The sequence below is a fragment of the Solanum verrucosum genome, unplaced genomic scaffold (genome assembly GCF_900185275.1).
Source record: "Solanum verrucosum unplaced genomic scaffold, falcon-dt-bn FXZP01000268.1, whole genome shotgun sequence".
NCBI classification, from domain to species: Eukaryota; Viridiplantae; Streptophyta; class Magnoliopsida; order Solanales; family Solanaceae; genus Solanum; species Solanum verrucosum.
In genome coordinates, this window is record NW_026019957.1 from 3,253,142 (window position 1) to 3,268,147 (window position 15,006).

At 32.9% G+C, this 15,006-nt stretch overlaps 4 protein-coding genes across 4 annotated transcripts; all 4 read left to right on the top strand.

Annotated features, from left to right (window-relative positions):
* Window positions 1–254: 254 nt before the first annotated feature.
* LOC125814351 (B3 domain-containing protein REM5-like) lies at window positions 255–738 on the top strand. The gene is made up of 2 exons (XM_049493810.1): window positions 255–321; window positions 406–738. The coding sequence occupies exons 1-2, from the start codon at window positions 256–258 to the stop codon at window positions 736–738; spliced, it is 399 nt and encodes a 132-aa protein (XP_049349767.1). The 5' UTR covers window position 255.
* Window positions 739–1,117: 379 nt separating this feature from the next.
* Window positions 1,118–1,961, top strand: LOC125814704 (B3 domain-containing protein REM2-like). The gene is made up of 2 exons (XM_049494176.1): window positions 1,118–1,370; window positions 1,518–1,961. Exons 1-2 carry the CDS (start codon window positions 1,260–1,262, stop codon window positions 1,761–1,763), a joined length of 357 nt encoding a protein of 118 aa, XP_049350133.1. The 5' UTR covers window positions 1,118–1,259; the 3' UTR covers window positions 1,764–1,961.
* Window positions 1,962–2,466: 505 nt separating this feature from the next.
* Window positions 2,467–4,235, top strand: LOC125814352 (B3 domain-containing protein REM10-like). The gene is made up of 4 exons (XM_049493811.1): window positions 2,467–2,539; window positions 2,639–2,769; window positions 2,872–3,106; window positions 3,773–4,235. Exons 1-4 carry the CDS (start codon window positions 2,467–2,469, stop codon window positions 3,808–3,810), a joined length of 477 nt encoding a protein of 158 aa, XP_049349768.1. The 3' UTR covers window positions 3,811–4,235.
* A 1,238-nt stretch (window positions 4,236–5,473) lies between these two features.
* LOC125814353 (B3 domain-containing protein REM17-like) lies at window positions 5,474–14,634 on the top strand. The gene is made up of 15 exons (XM_049493812.1): window positions 5,474–5,597; window positions 6,414–6,726; window positions 7,495–7,628; window positions 7,802–8,030; window positions 9,090–9,164; window positions 9,259–9,380; window positions 9,488–9,719; window positions 9,893–9,910; window positions 11,101–11,189; window positions 11,503–11,803; window positions 11,924–12,003; window positions 12,114–12,412; window positions 13,206–13,422; window positions 13,524–13,749; window positions 14,239–14,634. Exons 1-15 carry the CDS (start codon window positions 5,532–5,534, stop codon window positions 14,256–14,258), a joined length of 2,421 nt encoding a protein of 806 aa, XP_049349769.1. The 5' UTR covers window positions 5,474–5,531; the 3' UTR covers window positions 14,259–14,634.
* The last annotated feature ends 372 nt before the right edge of the window (window positions 14,635–15,006 follow it).

Here is a 15,006-nt window from a genome sequence, read left to right on the forward strand (position 1 = left end):
CATCAACCTTTATATACTTACAATAATCAAAATCATAACGCCTCTTTTAATGCTCCAAATCCCTAACATATCTCTATTCCTTTTTTCGTTCAAGAGTTTATAAAAGAACATTACCCTTTCCGTCTACGTTATATTTTTTTAAAAAAATAACTTAAAAAAGGAAATATGTTCCTAGAGAAACATTTTCATTACAACCAATCACCTTGTTCAAGTGAACACTTTTTCTGTACAGTAATTTACCTTTCTTGAACCTCCATGAAAATACCGTCAAAGAAACCTCACTTTTTCAAACCAATTCTTCCAGGCTTCAAAAATGGAATTGTAAGTATTTTAGTACTACTAATACTTTCAACTATTTCATGTCATTTTGGGACAATGAAACCCTAATTATACATGATTTTGTAGAAAATTCCTATAGGTTTTTTGAAGTATCTGAAGGGATACGAGCATATTAAACGTGCTGTACTGAAAAGAGGTGGTAAGAAATGGCGGATTAAGCTGAATGAACATCGATTTGAAGAGGGTAATTGGGGAAAATTTGTGGAGGAGAATGATTTGCAATTGGGAGATTTATTGGTGTTTAGACATGAAGGAAATATGGAATTTGAGGTTTCTGTATTTGATTCAAGTCATTGTGATAGAGAATATGCAGAGTATCTGCAGGAAGAAGGAGGAGGAAGAGCCCGGACTGTTGAGGAAATTTCGAAGAAATTTGAGTTTAAAGGTAAGATTTTTTAGAGTACATTAGTTTATACTTGATGAATTTGCTAGTTAAATTGGTGTTAAATTAGGTTTTGGGTCTGAAAGCTAGCTCAAAATGAATAGTTCATGATTCTATGAATTCACCCCTTCAAGCTATACTATGTTAAATTAGGTCTTAGCATAAGTTTCAAATTGTAGAACTACTATTTTAAAAATCTTATTTCCTTTAGAAGATCATAAACTACTACTCCACTCATGTCATCAATATATCTGCGTAAAGGTTGAGGACTAAACTGCATCTCTAAAGTTTTTTTTTTTTTCTTTATCAAAAATACTTCTTTTTTTGAATCAATTAGCCAAATGATGAAGTGCATGCTTAGATGCTATTCATACTTTAATTGTAATCTTTTTGTCATAATTAATTTATTGTCATGTTTTTCTTTACAATTAACTATTCAAATGTTCTATTGTTCATGTTTGTAAGTATCCGTTTGATTAATATTTCTGACATGACTGTGTAATTAGCAAATGTAACAGAAAAATCAAAGCACAACATCATGTCATCACACGAGGCTTTTCGCAACATAGAAGCTGCAAAAGACATTCCTCTCTCTCACCCTCATTTTGTTTGTACCATGAAATCATATTTCCTTTCGAAGTGTTCTCTGGTAAGTTGTCGAAACTAAATTTTTCTTCCATTGTTAAAAATAGAAAAAAGGAAAAATAGAGAGCTCATTTCGTTATGAGAAAATTTTTCAGAGTGTGAAGCATACATATGATCTCGTTTTTGTGAAACTGATTGTAAGCTGTTTCAGCGAGTTCCAGTCTCATTTGCACGGTTAAACGGTCTCAAAAACAGGACATGTACGATAACAATAAGAGACAAGCACCGGTCATGGACATTTAAGCTATATGCCCGTGGGGTAAACACCACCATTGTTGGCGGATGGCACAAGTTCTGCGTTGTGAATTGCTTAAAGGAAGGAGATTACTTAATGTTTGAGATACTCGACAATGGAGAGAAGCCAATATTGAAGTTTCACGGCAAATTTCTCATCTAATCCCTTTTAAAAAATTCTGTTTTCCTCTCTTTTTGCTTACCTGTTTCTTCCTTTAAATCATAAATACAATAACATCATACTTCACTTTTTTTTAATAAGGATCCTTACTAGTGATTAAAGATTCTCTTTCTATTTGTTGTTACCTCATAGTTTCTATGTCTTGGATTTCAAAATACCGGAAACAAATTTTGTTAGTGAAAAATAGTGTCTTGGTGAAACAGGACCGCACCATGTTTGTTCATTTGTTATTATATCATTTATGTTTTCTCAAGTTCAACAAAATCCGGGCTCATATTGGAAGGTTCTTATTTATGAAGAGTCTTATTTAGATGATTTTTAGTGAATGCTTTAAGTAAAAGTATTTAAGCAGGCCTTTCCTGTTTTCTTGAGAGTACCAGTTGCTGAAAAAGCTTTCGAGTTTTGTAGAAGATTTTTTGAGCAACTTACAATATCGTTTTTATTAAAGAAATTTACCGAGTAGTATATTATGAGATAGGATTTTCCTTTTTTCAGCTACAGTTGACCTTCCCCAGTCCCGAAAAGAAGCTCTATGTTTCTGAAAGTTGAATTAGCTCTTATCAAATTCTTTTCATCTCTTCTTTTCCCCTCAAAAAGATTTACTTTTCTCAATGTTTATTTTTTGGTCTTAAATATTCATGTTCTGTTTCATTCTAACATTGTTGTGTCAATTTAAAAACTAGATATGAAAGGAAGTGCATCACCTCAGCCCGAAGGAAAGATGATCAATTTGGACGCTAAAAGTGTTTCCACAGAAGGTATGGATTCCAAGAGCAAGACCTTTTGTTGTTGTATCTAATACATTTTTTTTTCTTTTCATTTCTCTGATTCTATCTTTCCTTGTATTTTGAGAGTAGCAGCAGGCGTTAAGATTAAGACCTCATACGTGACTGCTCCGAAAGCACTACCTGCTTCAACATCTGCTACTGATGCTAACCCGCATTTTATTTCAATTATTAAGCCTTATTCCATCTTCAAACATTTTCTGGTATGTTAATTTGAATCAATTTAGTTAAGATCTTCATTAAGAGTTTCTCTTTTTTTGTGATGACATGATATTGATTTATGCAATGGGATTAAACTTGAGCAGTATATTCCATTGGCTTTTGCAAAATCAAATGGCTGGATGAATAGACGTTTTGAGATGATTCTCATGGATGAACAACAGAGATCGTGGCCAGTTCGACTAGGGCCAGTGTCAGATGATCACATCGGAATTCACATTGGATGGCAAAAGTTCAAAGAAGCAAATGATGTCCAAGTAGGAGATATCTATAGATTTGAACTCATCAACAATGAAAAAATACCTGCAGCCTATTTCCATCGTGAGTATTTCATTACTTCCCTTTATTTTTCATGATATCAATTTACCCGCACCCAATGTATAATGTTTACACAAAATCAATAAATGCATGACAAACATTGTTCATACACACATTCATCACTCAAACCATGGTTACTTTAACTTTTAGGTGCTAAAGTTAAATATCTTGATTTGGTGTAAACACTATGTGGGGTTAATTATATACCTATTTTCATGATCTTCCTCCGTGCAATGCATCGCGCTTTTAAATTCCTTTCATATGAAAATTATGACACACTTTGAAAGAGTGATGAAGTTTTAAAATTTGTCCTACAACTTTACTTTGATATTAATCGTCTGTGGAAGGTTTTATATAGTCTGCATGTATTGTCAAAAAAGGCCAATTGTTCAAATGCCCTACAAGGTCCCTCCCCCGACATACACATACACACAAAGAAAATCTAGCTTCACTTCTATTATCAGACTCCTTGAGCCAAGGGTCTATCGGAAACTACCTCTCTACCTCCCAAGATTCCCAAGATAGGGGTAAGGTCTACGCACATTCTGCTCTCTCCTGACCACTTGTGGGATTACATTGGGTACGTTGTTGTTGGTTTTATGGAATCAAGTCTACGAAACTAGATCTATTGCAAAGAGAGTCTATGTAATCTTAGAAGAATTTTTTCAGGTATACATTCTGGAAAGGATGCCAAGCAAAGCCCTTGACAAGTTAGTGAAGCAGTTGGTGATGGGCAAGGGAAAGGAGCATTGAAGGTGATGCTTTGGATATACTACATGTTGCTCTAATCTCAACAGATAATGTACCTTCAGATTTTTTTTCGTAACGGAGAAATCCTCGAGGTCCAATGGTACATGGTTCAAAGCTCGGTGAATAATGGATTTTGAACCTGTATCGTGCACTAAACCCATAAATCACATGTTGTGCTCTTACCACTAAACCAAAGTTCGAGGTCCAAGATGTACCTTAGATTTAATGTTCTTCAATTACCCTTCATTTGATTACCTGACATGTACATTTTACTTCAAATTTTAATAAGTTGTATTCAGTGATCTTGTAAGTTGCATTTTAACCAACTCAAGCTCATAATAAGTGTATTTACATAATCAGAAAATAATTAAATTTATTTTTTAGATTTGTCCTTATTTACCTATCGAGAAAATGCATATATACCTCCAACCTATGCCCGAAATTTCAGAGACACACTTATACTATACTAAGGTTCTATTACCCCCTAACTTATTTTCTACTCCTTTTCGGCCTATGTGGCACTATCTTTTGGGATCCAGCGCGTGTTGACTATTTTTTCAAGTTATCTGGTTGATAGTGCCACGTAGGCCGAAAAGGGTAGAAAATTATTTATAAAATAAGTTCGAGGGTAATAGGTCCTTAATATAGTATAAGTGTGTCTCTGGGATTTCAGGCATAGGTTGGGGGTACTTATGCATTTTCCCTTTACCTATCTAAAAAGGCATTTGAACAATTTTCTATAATATCATTAATTAAGGTTGATTTAGCTAAAAGACCCGTTTGGACATCATTTGAAGTTAGGTTAATTTTATTGTTTGGATATATAATTATTTCATAATTAAATTGTATTTTTTTTATAAACATAAAACTCTCATAATTTGTGAAAATCTATCAAAATTTTCCTTATTCTCATACTATGTTACCAAATGAGCAATTATAATTCATAAATAAAATATTCAAATATTCTAACACAATGTATCAATAAATTACAAAGATTCACTAGTGTAATGAATTACCAATAGTAGTAACTAGCCATTGTTCGATAAAATCCTCTCATATGATACTAACAATTTCTTTACTTCGAGAATGAGTCTTTTTTTTGTTAATAAAGTTTAAAATTATGTTTTTTTTTATGAAATATAAATTTATAGGTCAAAATTTTACATTTTAAAAAGTTTGAAATCATAATTTAGAACAAATTGTAAGTCAAAAAGGTACACAAATTTACAAAAAAAAATGGGTTCATGGGGGTAATAGGACCTTAGTTTAGTTAAGGTATGTCTCTGGAATTTCGGTCATAATCTAGGGGAGTACTTGTACATTTTCCCAAAACAATTATAATTTAAATTCATAGTTACTCGCTCAGTTCCATATTAAGAATTTGTAAAATAATGCACATCTATTAAGGAAAAAAAATATTATGACATAAATTAAACATCAGTTTCCACTGTTACCCTTTTTTAGTTATTGTCAAACTATTTTTGTAAATAAAAATAATTTAAAGTAAAATCATAAATATAACTAATAAATTTCTTAAACTTATCACCTAGAAAATATAAATAAGGAAAAAAAAAAAGGTTTAAACATAATTCCCAAAGAGCAATAATATGAACCGGAGAAAGTACCTGATTTGAATGCAGGGTTTTCCATTCCTTTTGTAACTTTTCAACTTCTTTACATGAAAATCCCTCCAAGAAAACCTCATTTTTTAAAACCTATTTTGCCAGGTTTTAAGCAACAAATTGTAAGAAATACTTTCAATTTTTCCTTCAATTTTTTTTTTTTGGGTCTGCTGCATGTGTGAGGGAGTTTATCACAGTTTTATTGATTATTTGGGTGAAAATACTTGTATGTGTTGATACTGATACATAGCAAATCGATACTTAAACTCTTGTTTTGTGTTGTAATTTATTTAAACTCTTGCTATTTCATGTAAATACGACTCCTCACTGACTTTATAGTGGATCCATGAGTTGAGTTTGTTTTATACCTGGTAAGGTATAAGAAAGTTTTGACAGATTGGTTGAGACGTTGTATCATGATGAGGCTCATAGTGCATGTGTTTGCTTTTATCAAGTAGTTTTCCCTTAAAAAATCCTTTTTTTTTGTTTGATATGTTGATCATAGTCGTTATAGAGAAAAAAAGTTGGTAAGTGTTGCGAGAGTTGAGTTAAGATTCCTTGTTTATTGCTAAAATTTAGTTCAACCTGTCTATTTGACACCTCTAAGAAAATAGTATTAGCATTGTAGAATGATCCAGGGTTTAAACTTGGTAGGGTCAACCTTGATCAATACACTTTCAAAATCTTGGATTACGAATTTAATATTTGTCGATATTTTAGTGTAACATGGTTTTTTGGAAACAACCTCTCGACCTTCATAAGGTAGTGGTAAGGTCTGTGTACAGTCTACGTACCCTCCCCAGACCTCACTTGTGGGATTTTACTGGGTATGTTGTTGTTGACATTTTAGGAATGTTCACATGCTTATTTGCATTGTGTGTTGAAATTGATAATGATTGGACAAGGCCATTTTAATTATACAAATTGTTGTATTACAGACAATTCCTGTAGGTTTCTTCAAGTATTTGAAGGGACAGACGAATGAATATGCATTGCTAAGACGGGCAAGTAAGAAGTGGTCCGTGAAGGTGAATGGCCGGCGACTGGAAGATGGTTGGGAAGAGTTTGTAAAGGACCATGATTTACAATTGGGAAATATTTTGATATTCAGACATGAAGGAGACATGGAATTTGAGGTCGCCGTCTTTGATTCAAGTTGTTGTGAGAGAGAATATGAACAAGGAGTTCATGGAAGAGAAGAAGAAAAAGTGTGTATTGTTGAAGAGTCTTCCAAGAAATTGGAATTCAAAGGTGAACTTCTTTTGTTCTGTTATTTGTTTCCTATATGGAAATTAATTATTTTCTTATTTTGATGCAAAGTATATATAAATAGTAATAATGCCATTGCCGATATGAATACGAGGAACAATTTTGATGATGCTTACTTCATTTAGAAAAACTAAAATAGAAATAGGAAAGTGAGATGAAAAGATTAAAATAAATCCAGATCTAGTATGGGCCATTAAAGAGAGAAACACTTCCTCGCAAAGTTTTTCTCTATTCACAAGACTCAAACTTGAGACATCTGGTTAAAGGTGGAGGAATCTCACCCGCAGCACCACACCATACTCCTTGAGGACTTGACATTAGAAGGCGAAGTAACACATAAATTTATGACTATAGTACTTTTCATGTATCTTTCAAATGTGTAAATTTACTTAATAAAAGAACATAGAGAATGTATGCTCTAATTCACACCCAAAATTAGGTGTATTGATCCTCGTACTCCGAGCCCTTTCACTTATATTGGGACAGAGGGAGTAGTTTATTTCAACTCCATGGGATATGACAAATATTTGCATTTAACTGAAAGATAGCCTCTAAGACATGATATATCTCATTGACGCTATTGTTTTGTAATTTTGTTGGTGGAGTTTTATTTTTGAGAAATTAACTTAAGTAGTTGTTCGTCCAAAACAAAATAGAAATATTATTGGCCGAGCAGTCAAATGTGTAACTTCCTTTTTTTATATATATTCTTTTCTGACATGACTTTGTGTGTAATAACAAATGCAACAGAAAAACCAAAGCCCAACATCAAGAAATCAGGCAAGGGTTTCTCCAATGTAAAAGCTGCTTATAAGGACATGCATCTCAGTCGCTCTCATTTCATTTGTACAATTAGACCATATTGCCTTTCAAAGTATTGTCTGGTAATTTCACAAGTACATTATACTTTTACTATTATGCTGAAAAAAAAACCGGAAAAAGATGAATTTGTTTCCTACATAAGCTTATGAGAACAATTATCTGTTTGACAACTTGGAAGATTAAAACAAACATACATATTGATTGTTTATTTGTGACTGCTTATAAACTGTTTCAGTGTATTCCAAAACAATTTGCACAAGAAAACAGACTCATCGACAGGAGATGTGAGATAATTGTAAGGGATGAGCAACGATCATGGACGTTAGGTGTGCATACAAGCGGCAAAAACACCTTCATTGGAAGTGGATGGCATGAATTTTGCCGTACAAAATGCTTTGAGGAAGGAGATATCTTAATGTTTGAGATAGTTTCCAATGGAGAAACACCTATCTTCAGATTTCATGGCAAGTTTCTCATCTAAAACCTTATCTTAAAATTATCTCATCCAGTTTTCTACTGTTTACTTATTTAAATTAATTACGATGAGATGAAATTATAGTTACAAGGATACTATCTAGTTATTAACTTTTGTATGTTCACAATCTCTATGGTTTGAATTATAATTGCTAGACACACATTAGAAAGACCAAGAGAAAGAAGAAGAGGGTCGCATATGACCGATTAAGGATTAGATGGGGAGGCCTTATAGAGGCCAAATCTCAGGAGATTAGGGAGAAGTTGGTGTCTATGAGGGGTTGGGGGAGTTGTGGGGACGCAAATAATATGTGGGGTAGAGCAGTTGGCTGCATCAGGGAAGCAACTAGAGAGGTGTTAGGGGCCTCGAGGGGTCTTTTTGTGTGTGCTTCATCTACTCTTACTTTGTCTTTGTCACTGATCCTCTGAATTTTTTGGTCAACACATGTTCTGTTAACTGACCTTGATTGATATTCTGTTCAACATAGATCTGCATTTGCCATTTTTTAGCTCTAGGATTCTGCCATCTTCTAATCGATTCCATTTTGTTGCCGTGGTCGTACATTATCCCTTGCTTGTTCGGTATAGCATTCTGTTGTGGATCTTATTACTTTATCTTTACATATTTCTCAAATTCTTATGAAGTCCTACAAATGTTCAATTCCCGTGGTTCAACAGAGGACAAATTCTTACTGTCTAGAGACTTCTCTTATTTGAAGAATGTGAAGGAAGTATATTGCTTAGAAGCAATGTACACGTAAATAATATTGCACTGCTTTTTCTACTTTTGAAAATTACTGTTACTGTGAGAAGCTTTTGAGTGTGTGGTAGAAACCCCTTTGAGCTAACCTTGGTACTCCTCAAAAGTATGTTGCTATTAATCACTTCATCTAGTAATATCAGAAAAGGTACTATCTGTATGACTGTATATGCCCAACAGATAATAGTTCCTTTCTGTTTCGACTTGATCTTCTTTTTTCTTTTTTTTTTGGTTTTAAATTCATCTTCAGTTTCAGTACTGATGTTGTTGTTTTAATTAACATAACTAGATTTGAGAGAAAGCCCGTTTCTTCAGGCTGAAGTAAAGAAGAAAGATTTGGATGCTGAAAGAATGTCAGATAAAGGTTTGGAAAGAACCTTTCTAGTTATGTCAAATATCCTCGTCTTTTCGTTACATTTATGATTGTAATGTTTCTTCTTTTCTTGGTCACTTTAAAGCAATAACAGATGCTATGCTTGAGACCTCGGACGTGAGAACCCCTAAATCACAAGAAGCTGCTGATGCCAACCCTCATTTTATATCTACTATTAAACCTTACACCCTCAGATTTCCTGTTTTGGTAAGAGTGATTTTAACAAATTTAGTAACAACTACCTTAGCTAATTTTCTTCTTTCTTTTAGTGATAATGCGGTATTAATCTATATATTTGGGATAAATTTGAGCAGTATCTTCCAATCGCTTTTGCAAAATCAAATGGCTTGCTGGATAAACGCGAGTTGATTATCATGGATGAAAAACGGAGATCATGGTCAATGTGCCTTGGGCAAATTGACAAGCAGCACTTTGGAATTAAAAAGGGATGGCGAAAGTTCATACAAGCCAACAGTGTTCAAGTAGGAGAAACTTACAAGTTTGAACTCATCAACAATGGCAAAATACCTATAGTTCATTTCCATTGTAAGTATTTTTTGAATCTTCTTTTAGTTTCATGACTTTGATGTTTTTATATATTGATGTTTCATAATGTATAACAATTGATATATATGATTTTTTTCCCCATGATTATACAATTTAGTCTCCAAAATTTAGATTCTGTACTGAGGCTATGTTTTTATTTGCATCATTTGTAGGTAAATATGAAACAGTTGGTGATGGGAAAGAAAACTAGGCACTAAAGCAAGTGGATATAATGTTTTTGGATCTACTACATTTTGCTATATCTTAAAAAAAATAACTTTGATAAGTTGTATGATATGTTCTACTTCTATTTTGAAGTATCCTCTAATGCATGATTATTGCTCTCTTCCCGTTTCAATTTGTTTGTCCTACTTCATTTCAATTTGTTCGTTTGTTTCAAAAAGAGTATCTTTTTGATAATTTGCTGCAATCAAATTGTTTTATACTTCCTTCTAGTTCTAGGGTTGTTCAAAATCGAAACATAATGGATAAGCCAACCACAAAAAATAGTTTATTCACTTATTGGTATTAAGTTATCGGACTAACGGTTGGAGAACAAGTTAATATATTATTTGTGGAGAAGAATTACTCAACTTTCTTATTGAGTAAACCATTAACCAGTTAAGAGTTAATATAAAATTGTAGTTACATTTCTATAGTAAGTATATTTGTTAAATAAATGCTTACGTGGATGCAGACTATTGGTGAATGAAAGTAAAAAAAAAGGAGCATAAAATGATTGAGTCAATACACCGCCGGTAATTTAATTACTAATCCGATGTTTAACCAATTGATAGTTTATTGGTTGGCTGATCAGTATATTTAAAAATTGATATTCAATAAGCCAAACGGGTAAAGTATAATTATCCACTTGATCTGTCCAATAAACATAAACAATCTAATCATGGTAGAAAAAAAGAAGTTTTTAATATATTTAGAATTTTTTTTATTATAAAGCCAAAAATTTTGGGATTGTAAATATATGGAAGGAATTGATAATTCTAATCATGATTAAGATTCTATTTTAATTAATTAAATCTCAGTTATTAATATTAAAACTACGTTATGTATTATTTAATTAATTCAAGCAATAACTCGACGAAAATGGAAAGAAGAAAAAAAAAATGGAGCCATGGAGGAGGAGCAGAATCCGAGTTTACAGTTGATCGACGAAAAATTTTACAGTTTTTTTTGGAGGATCCGCTTAATAAACCCTAAACCTCGAAATGGAGAGGAGATTAGGAGAGTTAATCAACTGAGCTACTAAGATTTTCCGACTATCTGGTATTTTCTTTACTTGATTTTTTTTTTTTTTCATGTTGTGTCTGTATAAATTGAATTACTACTTACCAATCTACTGTAATTTTGATTTTGCAAACAGGAAGGGAATTTTTGTTGACTGCCATGAAAATAGCTTCAAAGAAACCTCATTTTTTCAAACCAATTCAGCCAGGTTACAAGCATGGTATTGTGAGTTATCCTTTTCAAAAAAAAAAATCATCTTTCCTTTGTTTACTACTCGGTTTGGTCCCAATTTATCTGACATATTTTGACTTAGATACAAAGTTTAAGAAAGTAAAGTACGATTTTTGAAAGGGGAAAGTTTAAAGTAATTTTTTTTCTAATTATAGAAAGGTGGCATTCTTTTTGGATGAACTAAAAAGAAAAGTGTAGATGTAGTATATGTTGCATGTATGATGATGTGGAGGTGGAAGAATTTATCCCAGTAAAATTTGAAAGATTTAGTTTTTTTAATTGGGGCTAGTTTGTGTTGTACTGGCAGAAAATCCCTATAGGTTTCTTGAAGTATTTAAAGGGACTCAACCATATTAAACATGCAATACTGAGAAGTAGAGGTAAAAAGTGGCTGGTGAAGGTGAACGGCTGGCGATTAGAAGAGGGTTGGGGAAAGTTTGCTAAGGAGAATGATTTGCGATTGGGAGATTTGTTGATTTTCAAACATGAAGGAGACATGGAATTTGAAGTTTCCATCTTTGTTCAAGTCATTGCGACAGAGTATGCAGAGTATCTGCAGGAAGAAGAGGGCAATAATGTTGAAGAGACTTCGAAGAAAGTGGAAAAAGGTAACATCTTTAGAGTCCCTTAATCTTAACATAAGTTTCAAATAGTTTAGATTAATATCTTAATCTGGGGTGGTTGTTTAGATTAACATCTTTAGGTCCCTTAATCTTAACTCTGTGCAGAAGCTGCTACTCACAGCTCGTGGGGTCAATCTCATTTTGAGTGCATTGTTAGACCATATTCCGTTTCAAAGGGTTTCTTGGTAAGTCTCAAAACTCATTTCCCGATAACACTTCAAGAAATTTCAGGCTAAAGGGAAACATTTGCACCATTTTGTCTTTTCCCTCGTCTGTTTATTGGAGTTATTTACAGCAAAGTATGAAGCATATCATATATGCAAATTGTTATAAATCATTTCAGCGCCTTCCTAAACAATTTGCAATGGAAAACGGTCTCTTCAACAAGAAATGTGGTCTGATTATCAGAGACGAAAGACAAAGATCGTGGAATTTAAGGCTTGTTACCTATGATTCAAGTGTCCGTGTATTTGGTGGATGGAGTGACTTCTGCGCTGTGAATAACTTGAAGGAGGGAGATTATATGATGTTTGAGGTCGTTGCTAATGGAGAAAAACCTATATGGAAATTTCACTGTAAGTTTAAGCAACATCTGTCTTTTTGTCAACGATCTTTTTACTTTGATATGTACACTATGAGACTATATGGCATCTTCGACCAAATAATTTGGTGTTGGTTCTCCAAACTGTAAAACATGTTCTTCACAAATAACTACGCTGTTAAAAATTTACCCGACCAAACAGTTGAAAATTTTAATATTGTACTTTCTTTTTAGTTGCATTTTACTTCTTATAACAAAGTGCTGCCCTTGGCTCATGTTTATGTATTGAGACCTCTAAATTAAAGGCCAGCTGTTGCAGTCTCCATTTGGATAAAATTTCATATTTTTTTTATTTAAAACCTTCAAAGAAAATTCATGTGGATTAAACAATATTTGTCAAATAGTATCATAAAAGTATTTTTTCTTGAAATGAGTGTAATAGAGATGCATAAACTAGTTCTGTAGAAGACCTTTGCGGTGAATGTGTGTGTTTTGGTTAGTTAAGATGGTCATCGGTAAGTTCTTTCTAGACCGTCAGTTTTTGTAACTGTTTAAACATGTTGCTTAAAGAGCATGAAATACAATGCTTTTAACTAGGGACTCAAGCTTGTTATGTATTCTATTTTGATGGCCTTTCCGACACCCTAAGAGGAACATGGTTGAAATTGGAGTTAAACCTTTTGTTGGCACTGCTAGAGAAATTTCAGCATATATGTTGTCTATTCAAGTCTAATTTGCTGACTAAATTTCTCTGGTATGCTTCAGCAAAGACTTGAGAAGTATTGAATAAAAATCTATGTGATATAAGTATTGGTATATTTACTTTTATGAGCAAACCAAGTAAAGAAAGAGCTACATTAATATTGCAAATATCATGTGCATAATGATTGTGATGTTTCTTTTTTCTTCTTTTCTTGGTTACTTCAAAACAATAACATATCTTAGGCATAAGACGTTGGACATGACTACTCCGATATCGCAAACACCAGCTTCAACATCTGCTGCTGCCAACCCTCATTTTATATCCACTATCAAACGTTACACCTTCACAAAAGCTATTTTGGTAAGAGTGGTCTGAACAAATTTAGTAAAAACCTTTGCTAATTTTTTCTTTTTGTTGTGATAACGGCGTATTGATCTATATATTGGGATAAATTTGAGCAGTATTTTCCGATGCGTTTTGTGAAATCAAATGGCTTGATGAGTAGATGTGAGATGATTCTTGTCGATGAAAAGCAGAGATCATGGTCAGTGTGGCTTGGGCAAATGGAAAACCACTTTGGAATTAAAAGGGGATGGCCACAGTTCAGAAAAGCAAATGGTTTTCAAGAAGGAGATACTTACAAGTTTGAACTCACCAACAATGGCACAATACCTATAATTCATACGAGTATTGCTTTATTTCTCTTTAGTTTCATGACTATCCTGTGTGATATGTTGTTATTTTTCCTTTTTGTCCCTTTTGTTATTAGAATATGGGAGTTATTGTGAAACCAAAAGCAATTTTTACTGAGATTTTTGAATGTCATTTAACACAATTTTGAAGGCTTCAAATTGTATTGATTGTACTGTTAATGGTCAAATTTTTAGCTGACCTTGATTGGTTAGAGAGTAAATGGAGACTGTTGAAGTAATTCTATTTCTGATAGTCAGTGTGTGAATTTGTGCTCTGTGTGAGAGTGCAAGTCCCTGTATTGTGTACAAAAAAAACGATTTTTATTTTGTGTTAATATTGTATCATGTTGTATCAAATGTCCAAACAATTGCTTACCAAATTTTCCATATAAAAGGTCTACCTTAGACTTATATGGTTATGTAAGTAAAGCTTTGTACAATTCAGTCTAAGAACTGAGTCTATGTTTTGTTTTGAAAATTGTAGGTAAATATTCTGGGAATTAAAGATGCCAATTGCCAAGCAACACAGAAGTCATTGTAGATGATATGAAGCATTTGATGATGGGCAAAGAAATTAGCATGTGTTGTACTTTTGTTTTCAAAGTATCCTTTTCATGCATGATAGTAATTAGATTATGGTAGCCTTTAGATCTGTGAATGAGAAATGAAGAGATGTTGTTCCATACCGGAGGAAGGAGAAGAATTAGTTTGGAATAAATAGAAAAGAACTTCTCTGTAACTTAATGAGTTGGGAAGAAGGCAAACATTTTGTCATCGCTCAGCTTGAATTCGGAGTTGGATTATCTGATTGATTGATTAATTGTTGGAATGGTTACACCTTTTCATCACAATAAGTCAATACTTATTTGATAGCTATATATACTACGGCATTGCTTCAGAATTTGTTATGAATTTTTGAAATATATCTTGTCTTTCTCTAAGCATTGTTTTCGAAAGAAATAGAATTGTGTGCTTTGTTTGGTCGTGGCACTTGATTTATGTTGGAATTTGAAGTATTGTTGTTCCAACACAGGTAAATTTTGTTTTATTTCTAAAGAAATAGATTCATGTGTTTTTTCTGTGTATGTCTTACCATTTGTATTTCAAAGACTAAAATTATCGTGATTTTATATCTCCATTAAGAGATCAAGATCTCTGTAATTCTTTACTCGTCTTTGAAGAGTTGTTAATTGGGAAACATAGAATTCTTTTTTAAATGGACTAAAAAGGAAAGCAAGACATTCTTTTGTAT

What these genes read in the sequence shown, in the direction of transcription:
- LOC125814353 (XM_049493812.1), top strand. Translation starts at nt 5,532, where the DNA reads ATGAAAATCCCTCCAAGAAAACCTCATTTTTTAAAACCTATTTTGCCA. An exon ending in TGAAAGAATGTCAGATAAAG is followed by an intron (nt 9,165 to 9,258) that starts GTTTGGAAAGAA and finishes GTCACTTTAAAG; the next exon opens with CAATAACAGATGCTATGCTT. An exon ending in CCTTCACAAAAGCTATTTTG is followed by an intron (nt 13,423 to 13,523) that starts GTAAGAGTGGTC and finishes AAATTTGAGCAG; the next exon opens with TATTTTCCGATGCGTTTTGT.
- LOC125814704 (XM_049494176.1), top strand. Translation starts at nt 1,260, where the DNA reads ATGTCATCACACGAGGCTTTTCGCAACATAGAAGCTGCAAAAGACATT. An exon ending in TCCTTTCGAAGTGTTCTCTG is followed by an intron (nt 1,371 to 1,517) that starts GTAAGTTGTCGA and finishes AAGCTGTTTCAG; the next exon opens with CGAGTTCCAGTCTCATTTGC.
- LOC125814352 (XM_049493811.1), top strand. Translation starts at nt 2,467, where the DNA reads ATGAAAGGAAGTGCATCACCTCAGCCCGAAGGAAAGATGATCAATTTG. An exon ending in TAAAAGTGTTTCCACAGAAG is followed by an intron (nt 2,540 to 2,638) that starts GTATGGATTCCA and finishes TTTTGAGAGTAG; the next exon opens with CAGCAGGCGTTAAGATTAAG. An exon ending in ACCTGCAGCCTATTTCCATC is followed by an intron (nt 3,107 to 3,772) that starts GTGAGTATTTCA and finishes GAATTTTTTCAG; the next exon opens with GTATACATTCTGGAAAGGAT.
- LOC125814351 (XM_049493810.1), top strand. Translation starts at nt 256, where the DNA reads ATGAAAATACCGTCAAAGAAACCTCACTTTTTCAAACCAATTCTTCCA. An exon ending in CAGGCTTCAAAAATGGAATT is followed by an intron (nt 322 to 405) that starts GTAAGTATTTTA and finishes ATGATTTTGTAG; the next exon opens with AAAATTCCTATAGGTTTTTT.